This window comes from Mus musculus, chromosome X (assembly GCF_000001635.26).
Source record: "Mus musculus strain C57BL/6J chromosome X, GRCm38.p6 C57BL/6J".
NCBI lineage: Eukaryota > Metazoa > Chordata > Mammalia > Rodentia > Muridae > Mus > Mus musculus.
Window position 1 is genome coordinate 100,288,702 of NC_000086.7, and position 22,164 is coordinate 100,310,865.

A 22,164-nucleotide genomic window follows, 5' to 3' on the forward strand; every position below is an offset into this window, starting at 1 on the left:
TAACTGTATCCACAATTTGTGTTAAGTTTCAATAGTTTAAGAGAGAGGGCATAGGCTTTAAGGCAGATGAGAGAGGGGGTATGTAGAGATGGCTCCTTGTCAACACTCTTTCAGGTGAAATTTCTCAGGCTGGTTTGAATTTGGATTGCTATTTTAAGGTTCTTGGTTAATTTGGAAATAGCCATATGATTATTTTTATATCTTATAAAGTAGTGAATGCATGTGGTTTCAGAAAGTATGAACTATGTACACATAAGCTTATAATATATGGAATTAACTGGGATCCAGCTCAAGGGGAGACCCCAAGGTCTGACACTATTACTGATGCTATGATGTGCTCACAAAAAAGGGATCTATCATGACTGCCCTCCAAAAGGCCCAAGAAGCTGCTGAAAGAGTCAGATGCAGACACTTACACCCAACCAATGGACTGAAGTCAGAGACCCCTGTGGTTGAATTAGGGAAAAGCTGGAAGAAGCTGAGGAGGAGGGTGACCCCATAGGCAGACCAGCAGTCTCAACCAACCTGGACCCCTGAGATCTCTTACTGAACCACCAACCAGACAGCATACACCAGCTGATATGAGGCCCCCCAACACATATACATCAGAGGACTACCGGGTCTGGACTTGATCAGAGAAGATGCACCTAACCCTCAAGAGACTTGAGACCCCAGAGAGTGGGGAGGTCTAGTGGAGTGGAGGGAGCATCCTCTTGGAGAGGGGGGCGGAGGAGGAGGTATAGGTAGTGGACTGGGAGGGGAATAAAGTCTGAACTGTAAAAAAAAAAAGCTTAAAGAATAAAAATATTCAAAAACACACACAAAAAACCCCAAAGGAATAGTTGGAAATTTTTAAAATAATTTTTCATTAAAATTTTTCTCTCCACCAATTTTTAAAATAGAAATTATACTTGTGTGATTTTTTTTCAGTTCTCTGATTCTGTTTTTCATTGTATTGTCTATGATACCATAAGTTTCTCTACTTTCTTCATGATGAATGTAGTTAGGAGCCTCTGCTCCTGCTTCTTGTGGATGCTACCCTAGTTGTCATTAATTGTCAAGTTGACATAGCCCCGTGTCATCTAAGAAAAGAGGCTTGAGAGGCATTTCCTAGGTCAAATTAACCTGTGGATGTGTCTGTGGGACTTGTCCTAACAATTAATTGATACAGGAGGGCCCAGCATTCTTTGGGTGTCTCTTCCTAGGCAGGTGGTACAAAGCTAGCAAAGCATGGGCCTGAGAGGTAGCCAGCAAGCAGCGACCTCCCATGGGTCTTCTCTAATTTCTTACCTGCAGTTTCCTAGTCAGAAGTAATGTCATGTGGAATGACAGTTCTGCCATCATGTTCCTTCCTTGTATTCCTGCCCTGACATTGCTCAGTGGTAGATTGTGAGCTGCAAGAGTAAGATGGGGCAAATTCTTTCCCCTCCAAGTTGCTTTTGATCAAGATGTTCTGTCACAGCAACAGACAACGAATGGTAACAGGCACCTTCCGTTTTCAGAGCCTTGGTTGCTTCAATTTGGATTTTGTGCTCCGCAGGCCTGCCGTGCAGCCCTCAACCTTGGCCTTACTTTCATTAGTCTCTGGTTTTAGGTCCACTGTTTTCTGAAGCTAATATATGTGTCAATCTTTGTTTACTCTTACATTTTGCTAGAATATATCCCTGAGTAACTTTGTAGGAATAGGGTGTAAAATGTGAAGTTTGGGAATTTGTAAAAATAAAAACATCATTCTTTTGCTGTCAGACTCAATTTTGAGTTAAGAGACAGATTACATTTTCAAAATAATTTCCCTTCAGATAGTTGAAGGTGTTTCTCTATTGCTTTCTCTTAAAAATAGGTTTTCTGGTAAGAGGATCAATTTATTCAAAATCTTGTCCATTTAACTGTTGATGTTTTTCCTTTGTGAAAGCTCTTAGGGACTTGTTTTTTTCCTTTCTGAAAGCTCTTAGGGACTTGATTTTCTGAACTGTTAAAATGTGTCTACTTGTTGAGGAAAGTGCCTACCATACTCTGTATGAAGCCTGCAAGGCAATAAACCACACCCATCTCTATAGTTGTTAGGCTTGGGAACTTATAAAGGACTCTGGAACTGTACTCTTCATACTGTGTGCCTCAATTCTTTCACATTTTATTTAATCTCTTTAGAAAAAGCTTTCTGATTTGTAGGGGGAACACTTGGAACGAAATTCCTGATTACTACAGATTCTATACATGGGGAAAGAGGTGACTGTTCTGTATGTAGATGCTCAGTGAATTCCTCACATCCTCACAATCACACCCTTTTTTATGGTTCTGTAACTCCAGGTCTACATGCTCCATGATACACTGTGTTCCCAGGACCTCACCCTCTTTTCATTTGTCCTTTCCAAATTTTAAACTACTCCATTGTCTCTTTGGGCAGGCCCATATCTCCACAAGCTCTAAACTCCCCCTTCTATTTTCTCTTTATTAGTCCATCTTTATTATCCAGAACTCTACCTACTTTCTGTGTTTCAGAGACCTATTGAAATCTCTTTTCTGCTGATATCCTGTATTGCTTCGTTATCTGTTTAATATCATTTTAATTTGAGTCTTGGGAGCCAATGGTGCTAACATGGCTTGGTTAGTCAGCTTCCTTGTCTATATGTGTATATCCCTGTTAAATGTTAGCTTTTATTAGTTTTCTTATGATTCTTTTGAAAATATTTGCAATTAGGGGCAATTAGGTATGAGCTGGACAAATCTACACCGTTTACCCATCAGTAGAAACTAGAGAATTCATTAGGGTAAAAGCCCTGTGAGAGATTAGTAGACAGTGGTGGAATCTGATTCTCCATTGCTTTGTGGGAAGATGGCTTTCTCCTGAAAACTAACAGGCAAACATAGGATATACATAAAATTAACTCTACTGAAACTGTTGTTATACTTCATTTTATCCTAATTTTTATCCTAATTTCTTTTCAGGGGCTAGCTCTGCTGTGATACTATGGGGAAAAAAAGTTAGGAGACAATAGTCAGCAAGAGGCTTTCATTGTGCAGTGGTGTGGCCACAAATGAAAGGCAGGAATTTTCCTCTGATCAAACAGAGTTTTCCATAGACACAGTCTAGAAGTAGATTCTAATCAGCAGCCATGTTGAATTTTGTTTCTTCTTGTCTGTTATACAGCTACTATAACAATTTTGGCCTGCCATTATATCCCATAACCAGTTATTTGGTATTTACCACCAGGAGGCCTGGCCCCTCTTGGACAGAGGAGGAACAAGAATGCCAAGCTGACTGAGAACTGAACTGTAACTTCGGATTTGTCTAATCTCACAGTGAAATGGTCTTTCTTTATACCCTTGCAACTTTCTTGCCAATCCCTTTATACCACTTGTGGATCTCATTTTACAGTATTTAAAATGGTGAATTTGAGGCCCAGGTCTTCTACTACTTTTTTCTAATCTTTTGGCTTGTTTCAGACTATTATTGTGGGCTGAATCTCTCCTAATCATATCACTAGTGATTAACCCGCCTGTCCTTAAGATATTTATATCTTAGACTCCATCTTACCTTCCCTAACCTTTCTCTTTGAAGTTATCAACTGATATCTGAGATTTCTCTCTCCCTCCTTTTCTTCCCCCCCACACCCTCTTTCCTGCCCTGTCTTCTCTCTTCATCTTCCCTTCCCTCCCTCTCTCCTCCTTTTGTTTCACCCTCTCTTTTTCACTCTCCCTCTCCACCATCATGATCCTCTTACCCTAGCCTTTCAAGTACTTGGATTGAAGGTCTGCACCACCATGGCTCTTGAGATTTGTTTTCTATTTTCTCATTTTGGAAAGCCAGTTTGGGATTAAAACTAGTTACAATTGATTTTAGCATCAACTTAAACAGAATGTGATTTATGTCTCCCTAAAATCCTCTCCGCTTAATTTTCCTAAGATATCTGAAACATTTGTTTCTGTCTCAGCATCAGTAGTGACCTGTGTCTTACTTTGATTTTACCTAGTCCTCACTGATAAGTTCTTATGGTTATCACTTTATAGTCACAGGCTACCTCACTTTACCCTTCTTCCATACTTGATTTTTAATATCATGGCCAAATATATTTTAATTTACATAGTTTACAGGGCTTGGGGCTCTATAAAGAACAAAACAGATTTTGTAGAATGCTGCTGACAGAGAAATTTTGAACAAGCAGAAAAGTTCTAGTTTAAAATAGATTATACAAACAATCTCATTTTGTTCACCTTCGTGCTCTGACCTGTTAGTCCAGCTTTAGGAAGATAAACTATAACAAAATTACACAATGTTCAGTCTTTAATTCACAATCAAGAGGATGCACTTGAACTTACTTTCTTAACCCAGAGTGCAACTGGTTTATAATATGGTCCTACTCCAAGTACTACAAATGGAGGTGCTTCTTTCCTTTAATATGCCAATGTGCTTTGATCTTTAGAAGTATGAGGAATTACAAATTAAATTAGCAAACAATTCCTAAGGGAAGTAAGTGATAGCCACTATATATCATTGTCCTTCTTAATTAAGTATGTTACTTCTAAATCTTGAACTGAAAGTCCTCTCTATATGACATACATAGATACAAACTACTTTTTGATTTATGCTTGCAGATGCTATTTGTACAGTCTGCCACTGCCTGTATGTCTCTGTTCAACTTGTGGTCAGCTAAAAGCCTTTCTCCAAAAAAGTTTCCAAATTCCATATTAGATTGCTAGCTGGTCTCTTTTGCTATTTTACCCAGCAACCCACAGCTATGCTGTGTTATTTGAAGCTATGCTTTAGTGCATCCTTTACAATGCGTCTTATGTTCTGCCTGTTTGTGGTTATGCTATAAAGCTCGCCATACCAAAGATGCTTGAGTATCCTTCTGTCATTGTGTCTCCACATATGTCACCAATGAACATAGCTTTAATGCTGATAGACCAGCTGAACTTTCAAAATCCCAGTAGTGGTGGTCCTCTCTTGCCATTTCACATTAAGCATGATTCTGACTCTAACAATAGAATAGATCAATGAGATAAATGTGACATCTGTGCTGGTTATGGATTTCAAAGTCATATAAAAGCTGGGCATGTTTGTATTGTCCATTGATACAAATCAGTTCAAGAAGCTTGTCTTTTTCCACCTCTGTTTTGAACATAGGATATGGAAAGGTGAAAGCACTGCATTCCTCCCTCTTTCATTAGTAGTCATGCTTTTATAATAGCCCTCCTTTCCCCCTTGATATGCATCATAAGCAGATTTCACACTTGTCCTACGGACAAGTCTAAACATATTCTGAACCCTCTTTGAGGTGCCTATAAAGAGAATAAAATTTATATTAAAATATATAAAGCATTATTTAATAAAGGTTAGGTAACTTGTTCAAGCCAAAACTGAGTAAGAAAAAAACTAAACATTGAGCTGGTTTATTATGCAATTTAACACTGATACCACACTAAGATAATCTCCCTAAGCAGAGGTACTGTACTTTCTAATTTTTTTTTTATTTTTCAGTAACTTGCATTGTTTGACATTGATGTTTTTTAGTCAGGCTGCCTAGGAAGCAGTATCCAGAGACTGCATTTAGCTCTATGTGTGATGAAAGTGTTCATTCTGTTTAGCTTTACTACATAATTTCACATGCCTTCCAGTGGATCTATTGAATGGATGAAAAAAACCTAGCATCCCCATCAGAGATACTCAAGGAGCCAATTTCACTTCGTGTATAGGCACACTGCTACCACTGCCACCCCAACTCAGCTGGTGGTATCTCCTATGGGATGACGCTTTGATCAATGTTGAATGCCCTTGTTTGCTTACTCCCAGAAAGTAGCACACAGCACTGCACTCTGTTCAGCAGTCAGCAAATACTGTGCCTTTCTTCTTACCATTGAGTTGGAAACATTTTTATCTCCAATTAAGTACTATCATTCCACTTCAAATAAATTGTGTGGTTTGCCCTTTTTCTACATATGTTTAGAATATTGTCTAATTCAGAACCTTTCATGTGCTATGTACAAAATGTTTGTTCAAAAGACAGCACTCGGGTCCGAGACCCGCCGAACTTAGGAAATTAGTCTGAACAGGCGAGAGGGTGCGCCAGAGAACCTGACAGCTTCAGGAACAGGCAGAAGCACAGAGGCGCTGAGGCAGCACCCTGTGTGGGCCGGGGACAGCCGGCCACCTTCCGGACCAGAGGACAGGTGCCCACACGGCTGGGGAGGCGGCCTAAGCCACAGCAGCAGCGGTCGCCATCTTGGTCCGGGACCCGCCGAACTTAGGAAATTAGTCTGAACAGGTGAGAGGGTGCGCCAGAGAACCTGACAGCCTCTGGAACAGGCAGAAGCACAGAGGGGCTGAGGCAGCACCCTGTGTGGGCCGGGGACAGCCGGCCACCTTCCGGACCGGAGGACAGGTGCCCGCCCGGCTGGGGAGGCGACCTAAGCCACAGCAGCAGCGGTCGCCATCTTGGTCCGGGACCCGCCGAACTTAGGAAATTAGTCTGAACAGGTGAGAGGGTGCGCCAGAGAACCTGACAGCTTCTGGAACAGGCGGAAGCACAGAGGCGCTGAGGCAGCACCCTTTGTGGGCCGGGGACAGCCAGCCACCGTCCAGACCGGAGGACAGGTGCCCGCCCGGCTGGGGAGGCGGCCTAAGCCACAGCAGCAGCGGTCGCCATCTTGGTCCGGGACCCGCCGAACTTAGGAAATTAGTCTGAACAGGTGAGAGGGTGCGCCAGAGAACCTGACAGCTTCTGGAACAGGCAGAAGCACAGAGGCGCTGAGGCAGCACCCTGTGTGGGCCGGGGACAGCCGGCCACCTTCCGGACCGGAGGACAGGTGCCCACCCGGCTGGGGAGGCGGCCTAAGCCACAGCAGCAGCGGTCGCCATCTTGGTCCAGGACCCGCCGAACTTAGGAAATTAGTCTGAACAGGTGAGAGGGTGCGCCAGAGAACCTGACAGCTTCTGGAACAGGCAGAAGCACAGAGGCGCCGAGGCAGCACCCTGTGTGGGCCGGGGACAGCGGCCACCTTCCGGACCGGAGGACAGGTGCCCACCCGGCTGGGGAGGCGGCCTAAGCCACAGCAGCAGCGGTCGCCATCTTGGTCCCGAGACTCCAAGGAACCTAGGAATTTAGTCTGCTTAGGTGAGAGTTTGTACCACCTGGGAACTGCCAAAGCAACACAGTGTCTGAGAAAGGTCCTGTTTTGGGCCTTCTTCTTCGGCCAGGAGGAGGTCCAAATACAAGATATCTGCGCACCTTCCCTGTAAGAGAGCTTGCCAGCAGAGAGTGCTCTGAGCACTGAAACTCAGAGGAGAGAATCTGTCTCCCAGGTCTGCTGATAGACGGTAACAGAATCACCAGAAGAACAATCTCTAAACAGAGTCAACTATAACTACTAACTCCAGAGATTACCAGATGGCGAAAGGTAAACGGAGGAATCTTACTAACAGGAACCAAGACCACTCACCATCACCAGAACCCAGCACACCCACTTCGCCCAGTCCAGGGAACCCCAACACACCTGAGAACCTAGACCTAGATTTAAAAGCATATCTCATGATGATGGTAGAGGACATCAAGAAGGACTTTAATAAATCACTTAAAGAAATACAGGAGAACACTGCTAAAGAGTTACAAGTCCTTAAAGAAAAACAGGAAAACACAATCAAACAGGTAGAAGTCCTTACAGAAAAAGAGGAAAAAACATACAAACAGGTGATGGAAATGAACAAAACCATACTAGACCTAAAAAGGGAAGTAGACACAATAAAGAAAACTCAAAGCGAGGCAACACTAGAGATAGAAACCCTAGGAAAGAAATCTGGAACCATAGATTTGAGCATCAGCAACAGAATACAAGAGACGGAAGAGAGAATCTCAGGTGCAGAAGATTCCATAGAGAACATCGGCACAACAATCAAAGAAAATGGAAAATGCAAAAAGATCCTAACTCAAAATATCCAGGAAATCCAGGACACAATAAGAAGACCAAACGTACGGATAATAGGAGTGGATGAAAATGAAGATTTTCAACTCAAAGGTCCAGCAAACATCTTCAACAAAATTATTGAAGAAAACTTCCCAAATCTAAAGAATGAGATGCATATGAACATACAAGAAGCCTACAGAACTCCAAATAGACTGGACCAGAAAAGAAATTCCTCCCGACACATAATAATCAGAACATCAAATGCACTAAATAAAGATAGAATACTAAAAGCAGTAAGGGAAAAAGGTCAAGTAACATATAAAGGCAAGCCTATCAGAATTACACCAGATTTTTCACCAGAGACTATGAAAGCCAGAAGAGCCTGGACAGATGTTATACAGACACTAAGAGAACACAAACTGCAGCCCAGGCTACTATACCCAGCCAAACTCTCAATTATCATAGAGGGAGAAACCAAAGTATTCCACGACAAAACCAAATTCACGCATTATCTCTCCACGAATCCAGCCCTTCAAAGGATAATAACAGAAAAAAACCAATACAAGAACGGGAACAACGCCCTAGAAAAAACAAGAAGGTAATCCCTCAACAAACCTAAAAGAAGACAGCCACAAGAACAGAATGCCACCTTTAACAACTAAAATAACAGGAAGCAACAATTACTTTTCCTTAATATCTCTTAACATCAATGGTCTCAACTCGCCAATAAAAAGACATAGACTAACAAACTGGCTACACAAACAAGACCCAACATTTTGCTGCTTACAGGAAACTCATCTCAGAGAAAAAGATAGACACTACCTCAGAATGAAAGGCTGGAAAACAACTTTCCAAGCAAATGGTATGAAGAAACAAGCAGGAGTAGCCATCCTAATATCTGATAAGATTGACTTCCAACCCAAAGTCATCAAAAAAGACAAGGAGGGACACTTCATTCTCATCAAAGGTAAAATCCTCCAAGAGGAACTCTCAATTCTGAATATCTATGCTCCAAATACAAGAGCAGCCACATTCACTAAAGAAACTTTAGTAAAGCTCAAAGCACACATTGCGCCTCACACAATAATAGTGGGAGACTTCAACACACCACTTTCACCAATGGACAGATCATGGAAACAGAAACTAAACAGGGACACACTGAAACTAACAGAAGTGATGAAACAAATGGATCTGACAGATATCTACAGAACATTTTATCCTAAAACAAAAGGATATACCTTCTTCTCAGCACCTCATGGTACCTTCTCCAAAATTGACCACATAATAGGTCACAAATCAGGCCTCAACAGATTCAAAAATATTGAAATTGTCCCATGTATCCTATCAGATCACCATGCACTAAGGCTGATCTTCAATAACAAAATAAATAACAGAAAGCCAACATTCACATGGAAACTGAACAACACTCTTCTCAATGATACCTTGGTCAAGGAAGGAATAAAGAAAGAAATTAAAGACTTTTTAGAGTTTAATGAAAATGAAGCCACAACGTACCCAAACCTTTGGGACACAATGAAAGCATTTCTAAGAGGGAAACTCATAGCTATGAGTGCCTTCAAGAAAAAACGGGAGAGAGCACATACTAGCAGCTTGACAACACATCTAAAAGCTCTAGAAAAAAAGGAAGCAAATTCACCCAAGAGGAGTAGACGGCAGGAAATAATCAAACTCAGGGGTGAAATCAACCAAGTGGAAACAAGAAGAACTATTCAAAGAATTAACCAAACGAGGAGTTGGTTCTTTGAGAAAATCAACAAGATAGATAAACCCTTAGCTAGACTCACTAAAGGGCACAGGGACAAAATCCTAATTAACAAAATCAGAAATGAAAAGGGAGACATAACAACAGATCCTGAAGAAATCCAAAACACCATCAGATCCTTCTACAAAAGGCTATACTCAACAAAACTGGAAAACCTGGACGAAATGGACAAATTTCTGGACAGATACCAGGTACCAAAGTTGAATCAGGATCAAGTTGACCTTCTAAACAGTCCCATATCCCCTAAAGAAATAGAAGCAGTTATTAATAGTCTCCCAGCCAAAAAAAGCCCAGGACCAGACGGGTTTAGTGCAGAGTTCTATCAGACCTTCAAAGAAGATCTAACTCCAGTTCTGCACAAACTTTTTCACAAGATAGAAGTAGAAGGTATTCTACCCAACTCATTTTATGAAGCCACTATTACTCTGATACCTAAACCACAGAAAGATCCAACAAAGATAGAGAACTTCAGACCAATTTCTCTTATGAACATCGATGCAAAAATCCTTAATAAAATTCTCGCTAACCGAATCCAAGAACACATTAAAGCAATCATCCATCCTGACCAAGTAGGTTTTATTCCAGGGATGCAGGGATGGTTTAATATACGAAAATCCATCAATGTAATCCATTATATAAACAAACTCAAAGACAAAAACCACATGATCATCTCGTTAGATGCAGAAAAAGCATTTGACAAGATCCAACACCCATTCATGATAAAAGTTCTGGAAAGATCAGGAATTCAAGGCCAATACCTAAACATGATAAAAGCAATCTACAGCAAACCAGTAGCCAACATCAAAGTAAATGGAGAGAAGCTGGAAGCAATCCCACTAAAATCAGGGACTAGACAAGGCTGCCCACTTTCTCCCTACCTTTTCAACATAGTACTTGAAGTATTAGCCAGAGCAATTCGACAACAAAAGGAGATCAAGGGGATACAAATTGGAAAAGAGGAAGTCAAAATATCACTTTTTGCAGATGATATGATAGTATATATAAGTGACCCTAAAAATTCCAACAGAGAACTCCTAAACCTGATAAACAGCTTCGGTGAAGTAGCTGCATATAAAATTAACTCAAACAAGTCAATGGCCTTTCTCTACACAAAGAATAAACAGGCTGAGAAAGAAATTAGGGAAACAACACCCTTCTCAATAGCCACAAATAATATAAAATATCTCGGCGTGACTCTAACAAAGGAAGTGAAAGATCTGTATGATAAAAACTTCAAGTCCCTGAAGAAAGAAATTAAAGAAGATCTCAGAAGATGGAAAGATCTCCCATGCTCATGGATTGGCAGGACCAACATTGTAAAAATGGCTATCTTGCCAAAAGCAATCTACAGATTCAATGCAATCCCCATCAAAATTCCAACTCAATTCTTCAACGAATTGGAAGGAGCAATTTGCAAATTTGTTTGGAATAACAAAAAACCTAGGATAGCAAAAACTCTTCTCAAGGATAAAAGAACCTCTGGTGGAATCACCATGCCTGACCTAAAGCTTTACTACAGAGCAATTGTGATAAAAACTGCATGGTACTGGTATAGAGACAGACAAGTGGACCAATGGAATAGAATTGAAGACCCAGAAATGAACCCACACACCTATGGTCACTTGATCTTCGACAAGGGAGCCAAAACCATCCAGTGGAAGAAAGACAGCATTTTCAACAATTGGTGCTGGCACAACTGGTTGTTATCATGTAGAAGAATGCGAATCGATCCATACTTATCTCCTTGTACTAAGGTCAAATCTAAGTGGATCAAGGAACTTCACATAAAACCAGAGACACTGAAACTTATAGAGGAGAAAGTGGGGAAAAGCCTTGAAGATATGGGCACAGGGGAAAAATTCCTGAACAGAACAGCAATGGCTTGTGCTGTAAGATCGAGAATTGACAAATGGGATCTAATGAAACTCCAAAGTTTCTGCAAGGCAAAAGACACTGTCTATAAGACAAAAAGACCACCAACAGACTGGGAAAGGATCTTTACCTATCCTAAATCAGATAGGGGACTAATATCCAACATATATAAAGAACTCAAGAAGGTGGACCTCAGAAAATCAAATAACCCCCTTAAAAAATGGGGCTCAGAACTGAACAAAGAATTCTCACCTGAGGAATACCGAATGGCAGAGAAGCACCTGAAAAAATGTTCAACATCCTTAATCATCAGGGAAATGCAAATCAAAACAACCCTGAGATTCCACCTCACACCAGTGAGAATGGCTAAGATCAAAAATTCAGGTGACAGCAGATGCTGGCGAGGATGTGGAGAAAGAGGAACACTCCTCCATTGTTGGTGGGATTGCAGGCTTGTACAACCACTCTGGAAATCAGTCTGGCGGTTCCTCAGAAAATTGGACATAGTACTACCGGAGGATCCAGCAATACCTCTCCTGGGCATATATCCAGAAGAAGCCCCAACTGGTAAGAAGGACACATGCTCCACTATGTTCATAGCAGCCTTATTTATAATAGCCAGAAACTGGAAAGAACCCAGATGCCCCTCAACAGAGGAATGGATACAGAAAATGTGGTACATCTACACAATGGAGTACTACTCAGCTATTAAAAAGAATGAATTTATGAAATTCCTAGCCAAATGGATGGACCTGGAGAGCATCATCCTGAGTGAGGTAACACAATCACAAAGGAACTCACACAATATGTACTCACTGATAAGTGGATACTAGCCCAAAACCTAGGATACCCACGATATAAGATACAATTTCCTAAACACATGAAACTCAAGAAAAATGAAGACTGAAGTGTGGACACTATGCCCCTCCTTAGAAGTGGGAACAAAACACCCATGGAAGGAGTTACAGAAACAAAGTATGGAGCTGAGATGAAAGGATGGACCATGTAGAGACTGCCATATCCAGGGATCCACCCCATAATCAGCTTCCAAATGCTGACACCATTGCATACACTAGCAAGATTTTACTGAAAGGACCCAGATGTAGCTGTCTCTTGTGAGACTATGCCGGGGCCTAGCAAACACAGAAGTGGATGCTCACAGTCAGCTAATGGATGGATCACAGGGCTCCCAATGGAGGAGCTAGAGAAAGTACCCAAGGAGCTAAAGGGATCTTCAACCCTATAGGTGGAACAACATTATGAACTAACCAGTACCCCTGAGCTCTTGACTCTAGCTGCATATGTATCAAAAGATGGCCTAGTCGGCCATCACTGGAAAGAGAGGCCCATTGGACACGCAGACTTTGTGTGCCCCGGTACAGGGGAACGCCAGGGCCAAAGGGGGGGAGTGGGTGGGTAGGGGAGTGGGGGTGGGTGGGTAAGGGGGACTTTTGGTATAGCATTGGAAATGTAAATGAGCTAAATACCTAATAAAAAATGAAAAAAAAAAAAAAAAAAAAAACAAAAGACAGCACTCTGAATGACCCTCTCCAGACCTGTTTATAATCAAAGCGTATTAAGTGTCCTTAATAAGATTAAAAATGTGTTCAGTACCACCTTTTGATTCATTTTCTATCTAAGATGTGTTAACCAAGTTCAGTGCTTCACTAATTACTACAGGAATACCCCTATCTTGCTATGATGGAAGCACTTGAAGATTTTGTTAAGCATTTAAAATACAGCTTAGTAGTAGAATGCTTGCCTAGCATGTTCAAAGTCCTGCTCAATCCCTAGCACGGCAAGGGGAAACAACTCACATTTCAGAGAATAAATTATCTTATTTTTAAAGCTGTAGAGTGTGTGTGTGTGTGTGTGTGTGTGTGTGTGTGTGTGTGTGTGTATGTGTGCACGCGCGCACACTCACGCACATGCACACACGCACACACACACCTGTTGAGTTTCAAAGAGGGCAAATGATCCCCTGGAATGGGGTAATAGGCATTTGTGAGCTCCCAGAAATTGGTGCAGGTAACTAAACTCAGTCTTCTGAAAGAAAAGCAAGCGCTTAGCCACTAAGTCTTCTCCTCAGGCCCTCAGAACGTATGACATTTTAATGTTTCAGAAGTCTCAGCTGATTATTGATAGATGATAATGATGATGAGATGACATTGGCTATAATAGGAAAGATAGATTAAATAAATTAACTCCAGAATATTGAAAGAGAAAACTTTTTAAAGTAAATGATGTACTAATTTTAGAAAGTCTGATATGCACATGTCTCCTGTTGAGATGGAGTATTGACTTTTTATAACCTGATTAAGATTGACAGAAGAAAAGGTAAAAAAAAAAAAAAAAAAACCACTAGCTGTCCAGGAACCCTTTTTTACTAAGGAAAAGAAAGACAACTTAACCTTTTCAGTCTAGGTTATAAACTAGTTTCAGAACACACAATACAGAAGTCTCTTGAAATGTATCTCAGTGATTATGTGTGTTGCGATCCCCTAAAGAGCAAATTTGGGTCAGGTTCTTGGATTTCACTTCAGGTCTACACAATCTAAACTTAGTGGAGGATGGGGATGGAGGCCTGGGATTCTATACTTTTAATATTCATATGTAGTGATTCTGATCAAGAATGTATAACACTCACCTACAAAGTCTCTCAGTTTTAGCATCCTATCAATTTCATTCATTATTAATCATATAAGATTTAGCCTGTCCCTTCCTGGTTGGTCTCCAAAACAGGCCCAATTAGAATGAAATCATACTGTGGCTTCAAGAAGTGTGTAATAATACAGTTTGAATGTGGAGTCCCTAAAATTTCAGGTATTGCTCGTAAGATGACATCATCATATGGCAGGACTCTAAGATTTAATTAGGCCATGAGAGTACCTTCCTTATAAATGCGATTAAGTCCATATAAAAGGGTCTTGGTAAAACAGTCTGTTCTCCTTCCCTTCTTCTTTCTACCTTCCAGCACACAGTATTCCTTCTGGAGGATGCACTAATAAGGCACCATCTTGGAAATGAGTGCAATGCTCACCAGTCATCTTAACATTAATTTTGCCTTTTCAGCTTCCAGAACTATGAGAAAATGAAGTTCTGTGCTTTATAAATTACTCAGGTTTAAGTGCTTTGTGTTAGCAGAAAAAAAAAAACTTGACTAAAATCGTTTAGATTATTCTCTTAACACGGAGATATTTCTTAGGGGCCTACTGTGTGCTAGGACCAGGTCTAGGCACTAGTTATAAAAAAATTGGATGAGCTGTGCTCCTTCCCTCAAAAGGCTTCTGAGTCATTTCCTGTGAATCAGCTAGTACAATCCAGTATCTTTGCAATGAAATAGAAAATGAATTAAATTCAATTCAGTCTATGTCGAGTGAAAAGTATCCAATAAATTTATAGGGTTTGCTATTAGAAAAAAAAGTTTGTAGTAGTAATCCTTGGAGAGTCACTACAATAATGTATGTAGCCTTTGTGTCTCACTGTTAGCAAATTGTTTCTAGCTGTGATCCCTGTAATCTGCAGGTGCTGTTTACCATGTAATTTTACCATAAGAAACAAGAATGTAATCACATAATAAAGTGTAAAGAATTAGATTTTCTTCCCCTTGAGCAAAATGCCTGACTGTGGCCAACATTCCTGGTGCTCTCTCCTTGTGCAATAGGAAAGCAATATGCTGAAAGAGAAGACTATTTTGTTCATATTCTACAACGTGCCTCTGGAGACCATACTAATGAATGCAGAACTAAAGCTAGAATTCAGGATTCTTGTGTGAGAAGCTACTGATGGGTTTTTTTTGTCTTTATCATTATTCTATATAGAATATAGTTTCCCTCCTGCCTTTAATTGAGGCTCAAATAGGGCACTGTGAATAGGGAAACATTTTGATTAAAACGTGTTTTGTGTTGTTTTCTTTCGTTGTTTGAGAAAATATGACATATTCAAAGAATTTTCATGTTCAAGCAATCCCTTTCTAATGAATACTTGACTTATGAATATCCTATACTATCAACAGCTTCTCTTTGAGGGACTTTGAGATACTCCTACACCTGTGGAAATTGGAATTGTTTCTGTTGATTGCATAAATTTGTCTCTCCCCCAGCACTCCTGTTTTGGAAGGTTGAATTCTTGTAAGCTGTCATCAGACACTTTGGAACAAGTGTGAACAACTTTAATATGTGAATGACTTCTCTTTCTGCCACCACCAGGATATAAGAACGCACAAAATTCCATACCAGACCTCACATAGAAGTTGTGCTTAAGAGGAAACCCAAAGCACATGAAGCCATGTCTGGGAGTGTAGTTGGCAATGGTAAAGAGGTGCTCCACTTACATTTGGAGTCCTTTATCCCAGAAATACCATTGTACTTTAATAACATACCCTTCTAGAATTTGGGTATAGACAGACTCATATTGCAGCCACAATTGAAGCAGTAAGCAAATGGTCTCTAATACAGTCAATGTGCATCTTATGAAAGCACTATTCAAAACTACACTGCTTCTTGTTTATTGTTTTTACATGAGCTTAATCGGTTTTTAATTAGATGATATGCCTGTAGCCACAAATTTGAAGGATCTAGAGAATACATTCTAGGTGGGTGACTTGAAATCTAGTAGTTGACAACAAGGTGACAGTAGAAAAGAAAGTTAAGAACTCAAAAAACAGTCATAATGAATGTTTCATATCTATCATGAATGAATAAAATAAAAATTACTGACATTACCAAGTATTAGTGAAGATGGAAAACACCAAGACTCACATACATTGATGGTGGGCACATACAGTGCTGCAATCACTCTAGAAAGCAGTTTAGTACCTATCACATAACCCTGAGGGCCAACTCTTAGATGTCTTTCCAGGAAAAATGAAGATGTATCTGCACAAAACTTACACATAAATGTTCACAACTAGAAGTAACCGAGATGTACATCAGTAAGAGGATGCACTTAAAGAGTGATAACCCTATGCTGCAAACTCGGGGATATTTTAATATCTTGGAAAGAGGGGTTGAAAGAACATGTGAGTTCTGGAAAACACTTTTCTGGAGAAGACATGGATATAACACTCATGAACTCATAGCATCTGCAGTTACCTACATAGGATCTATATGACACAGGACCCATTAACATTCCAGCATGGATGAGGGAGGGCCATAGATAACCTTAGGAGCTATTGGTAGTTCATGGCTACTGGATGAGAAGGAGTCTTTTTTGTTCAGGGTTTAGCCACTGGTAAGAAGGCCAAACTCCATTAGTAACACCACACCCATGTACATGCAGGCAACCCCAATGAAACTCAAAAGAGTTAAAAAGAGAAATAAGAAAAAGAAATACATAACACTAGGAATAGGACATGTGGGGAAAAGCTTTAGAAAGAATAGGAAGGCAATAAGAGAAAGAAATGGGGTAAATAGAATGGAAATACATTATATACATGTATGAAGTTGTCAAAGAAAAACTTTTAAAAATTCAAAGGACAGAGTCTTATGATAAAATACTACTAATTACTAAAAACTAATGGAATGCTTATACATATAACAGGAATTAATGTCATAGGCATACTGAATGAAAAATTATGCATATGCATATGTGAAAGTTTATTCTAGGATGGGAGAAACCAAACTGTGACAATAGAAATCAGAACTGAAGTCAACTTGGGGCAGAAGATACTAGAGAATGACTAAAAGGGGCAAAAAGGAAACTTGTCTAGTCATGGAAATGATCTATATTTTGAGTTGAGTAGAGATTATAAGGATTGTACATTTGTCAAATCTCTTGCTTTAAAATAACATTTTTTATTATAGGTAAAATATATCTCCATTTTCACATGGCAAGAATTTTAAGGAAGAAAAAAAACCCTTCACCTGACCCCCTCCTGTTGATTTGGCATAAATTCCTTAACCTGATCCAATCCCATAACGCCCCCCTGTTCATCTCTCACCATTCCTCTCTACCTCCTATTCTAAGTTACAAGTAGTTTTACAAACTGTGTTTGTTTTTCTTCTTGGAATTTCAATACAATGTTCCTTTCATCTGGAATTCCTTTTCCATTTGTAATTAATCATTAAATCCTTTCCATCATTCAGGGCCTATGATGTTACATCTTCTCTAAGAAGCCTCATTTATTAGCAATCTGTAGTAGGTGCTTCCCTCTTGCTCACCAGGTGATCTCAAGCTCCTTTTTAACAAAGCATGTATTTATTTGTAATGTGATTATAATAACAAAAGCCCCTCAAGATTGTAGTAGACTGGGGTCATTTAGTTTACAAGCAAATAAGCCTTCACTTATTCTGCAAAGCCTTGAAATAAAAGTAAATTCTATCCAAAATAGCTCAGGTTCTAGTACTCAAAGTTATAGAAATAATGGATAAATAGTTAGGTAGATAGATGGAGAGATAGATAAAAAAGTACTCAGTGTTAAAAATAATAAATAAATAGGTAGATAGAATAAAGTACTGTTATAAAAATTAAATAAATAAATGTGTAGATAGATGGATGGATGGATAGATAGATAGATAGATAGATAGATAGATAGATAGATAGATAGATAGATAGATAACAGCTTGTTCTATCCCAAGATTATTGGCAGTCTTTCTGATTCAGGAGTTTGCTTTGAGTCTTTATTTTGTTTATTTATTTGATTGTTTGTTTGTTTTCCAGACCCAGTTTTATTAAGAAGCACCTGACACTGGGTTTATGATCTTCTGTCTCAGCCTGCAGAGTGCTGGGATTATGAATATGGGCCACCACACCTGGCAAGATCAAGATCTTACTTTAAATGCCAGTTTGATTTCATATTATTAGTGTTGTATTAGCTCATTTATATGGTGGTTTAAGTAACATTTCTGTGGGCTTAACCAGATTTTTTTTTGATTCTATGGAAAAAATACATTCTCTATTACAGTCAAGTGACCCCAAAATACTAACCAGTTGAACCATGCGAGTATGCATGTGTGGATGTGTGCACGTGGAAGCTCCCCAGTGCTGGGATACGTATAAATATACATATTTAGAAGGCAACTTGACTGCATGTTCATTTAGCAAAACATCAAAATAGTAAGCTTCCATCTAGGGCCTATGATTTCCCCAATATGGACTTTTGAGCACGTTTGCAGTATCAAGCATGCATTTCCTCCTACGAGGTAGGCCTCAAATCCAATCAGAAAACAACATGTTGCCCTCAGCTAATGCACCAGTGGGCAAATCTTGTCTGAATAGTCAGTTTTGCTACATGCAGGGTTCTTAGCTGGATAAGACCATTGATGACTTTTCTCCCTAAATAGCCTGTATAGCATCTTTCAATACTACGAAAGCTACTACCAAGCAGTATGCTTCTAGCTAAGTTCCAACTTCATTTCTCTGTGTCCTCTAACCTAGGTGTGTTCTGTCTTCAACAACAGGGTCATACCATCTACTTCTGATAGGTAATTAAGAGCAATTGGCAATAGCCTGTATTGTTTTAGGGGAGTCTGTGGGTTCCCTGGAGAATAGCCACTTCATGTGGATAAATGTAAATGTTTTGAAATGTAACATGATTAATAATATGCAGGTTACATATATTCATTTATTCATTGATACTTAATAAAAGAATCTATTCTCCTAGATGACTGTGCTTAAGTCTACTGGATATAGTTGTTTGATATAAACAATGAATCATAGGAACTTAAAGAAAGTTTATATAGACTGTTAGGGTTTCCATGGGGCCAGCCCATTTTTTTTAACTAATAAATGCACCATACATGCAGATTCAGGAATTACTATTTTTCCAGCTGGCAATAGAATGAAAATGCATTCATTTTAATTTTCAAAATCATTAAGGTATTTAAACATAGTAATATCTAACTTTTATTGAGTATATATTATATGAGATAGGTCCTGTGATGGTCCAATAACTGCTTTAGGAGTAAAATGCTATTTTCAAATGAGGAAATGGAAGCTTAAGAAATTTGTCCATTCTAAGGAAGAATGAAGTATCCACCCTTTTGTCTTTGTTCTTGATTTTCTTGTGTTTTGCAAATTGTATCTTGGGTATTCTAGGTTTCTGGGCTAATATCCACTTATCAGTGACTGCATATCAAGTGACTTCTTTTGTGATTGGGTTACCGCACCGCACTAAGGATGATATCCTCCAGATATATCCATTTGCCCAAGAATTTCATAAATTCATTCTTTTTCATAGCTGAGTAGTACTCCATTGTGTAAATGTACCACATTTTCTGTATCCATTCCTCTGTTGAGGGACATCTGGATTCTTTCCAACTTCTGGCTATTATAAATAAGGCTGCTATGAACATAGTGGAGCATGTGTCCTTATAACCAGTAGGAGCTAAGACGAAAGGATGGACCATCCAGAGACTACCCAACCCGGGGATTCATCCCATAATCAGCCACCAAACCCAGACCCTATTGCATATGCCAGCAAGATTTTGCTGAACGGACCCTGATATAGCTGTCTCTTGTGAGGCTATGCCAGTGCCTGGCAAATACAGAAGTGGATGCTCACAGTCAGCTATTGGATGGAACACAGAGCCCCCAATGGAGAAGCTAGAGAAAGTACCCAAGGAGCTGAAGGGATCTGCAAACCTATAGGTGGAACAACAATATAAACTAACCAGTACCCCCAGAGCTCATGTCTCTAGCTGCATATGTATCAAAAGATGGCCTAGTCAGCCATCACTGGGAAGAGAGGCCCCTTGGTCTTGCAAACTTTATATGCCCCAGTACAGGGGAATGCCAGGGCCAAGAAGTGGGAGTGGGTGGGTAGGGGAGCTGGGTGGGGGGAGGGTATAGGGAATTTTCGGGATAGCATTTGAAATGTAAATAAAGAAAATATAAAAAAAAAGAAATAAAAAGAAATTTGTCCAAGGTTACACAGCAGTAGGGTACAAATCTAAACCTCTGTGCACTGTTTACCTTATGCGCATCTTCTCACCTCAAGTATATACTTAATGAAGCTATGGTTATCATTAGTGAAACCAGACCCATTCACATAGCAAACATATAAGCAATGATTAGAAGATAGCAGAGGGCCAAATATCAAAATGAGTACTTTTTATACAAGATTTATTTTATTCAGATACATTATCTTATAAAAACATTAGTAGTTGAATGAGAATAGGTTTATGTTTTCCTTAAAAACTGCCAAACAGAATGGGAAAAATAATCAACTTTTGTTTTTCGCTAAAATGAGTCTTCTAGACTACATGTTCTGGAGTTTGGGAAAAGGCAGAGAGTTGTTGTATCCTTTACCATATCTTAACTCCCATAAGACAACTGACATACTGGTACCCTAGTATTATGCTCTCTGCTCTAGAAACAAGTTAAAAGCAGAGCATAAATAACATGACAAAATCAGATGTATGTGATAATCAAATCCAAGGGGTAATAGAAAATCCAAGGCTAATTCTGGATAGCTATCAGTAATGTGGAAGAAAAATTAGAAATTTATTGCAAATCCCAGAAGTTTGTGGACAAATGTAACCTACGGGACTTCTGATAGTGCTATTCAGAGCAAAATAGAGAGGCTTCAGATATTAACCAAAACTTCATACCTACATGATAAGAACAGCGGTGATTAAAGTCATTTGAAAAGTAGAAGGAAAGGGAGGCTTAGACTTTAGATATATGAAATGTAATGGAAAGATGGAATATGTATTGAAAGCTAGTTGGTTGGTTTTTTTATGTAGGATATAGCTAACAAAGGCCAACCTTTGATACATCTACTTGTTAATTTTACAGATGGCCCTCCTGAATTTCTTCTTTCCTGATGAAAAGGCATATTCTGAAGAGGAAAGTAGGCGTGTTCGCCGCAATAAGAGAAGCAAAAGTGGTGAAGGAGCAGATGGTAAGTCTACTCAAGTGATCTTTTTTCCATGATATACTAATAAAAATATTCTTCATTCTCATGTATTATCCAAAGATCATGGATTTCTCCAGCCTAACCTGATAATCAATCTTTTAACATAGAACTAACAATAGAAGGATCCTTCATCCTCTAATTCCAGATACCTTCAGTCTTTTTCAGTATGTTTGGAGGCCATGCTAGCATTTATGTCCCTCAAGGTTACTCTCAACAAGGACCTCCTCTCTCCTGGGGACATACCATATCAGCTATGTCCACCAAGATAATTTGATCCTATTTTTGTAACTGATAGTGTTTTCCCATGCTGGCAATTTATAGTATGTATTGTTTCCAATGATAATTATAACAGTTTTGGTATCTGTTACTATGTCCAAATCTAAACCAAAGCATGTAACATTACTCTGGAAGTTCCTTGAGGACAAAGATCCCTTCCCCTTACATAACCCTATAATATGGCCTAGTATTTGTCTCACCGGTAGTATCGTAATGTAACTTGACAGTGTTTACTGTCCCTTTGGCTAGGCAGTGATTCACCAAGGAAAACCATTCCCATTATGGGTGTAATAGCTTTGAGTTAACTAGTAGTACATTCAGGGGATGACAAAATGTTGTGGGAGCTCCTGGGCAGGGACTTTGAATCGCTGTATTTCAGTGTTACTCTGTCAGTTGACAGAATGCTACCCCTTTGGCACAGAGGTTTATAGGATACATAGCTCTGGGCTGTTGAAAAGCCATCTGGATTCAAAGA

At 39.6% G+C, this 22,164-nt stretch overlaps 1 protein-coding gene across 9 annotated transcripts in view; it reads left to right on the forward strand.

Moving 5' to 3' along the window:
* The window catches only part of Eda (ectodysplasin-A), a 425,155-nt gene that overhangs the window by 313,096 nt on the left and 89,895 nt on the right, over positions 1–22,164 (forward strand). For all 9 annotated transcript variants that reach the window (NM_010099.2, NM_001177943.1, NM_001177944.1 and 6 more), the window contains exon 2: positions 21,293–21,398. In NM_010099.2, the coding sequence (NP_034229.1) occupies positions 21,293–21,398 (106 nt within the window). The remainder of the gene's footprint in view (positions 1–21,292; positions 21,399–22,164) is intronic.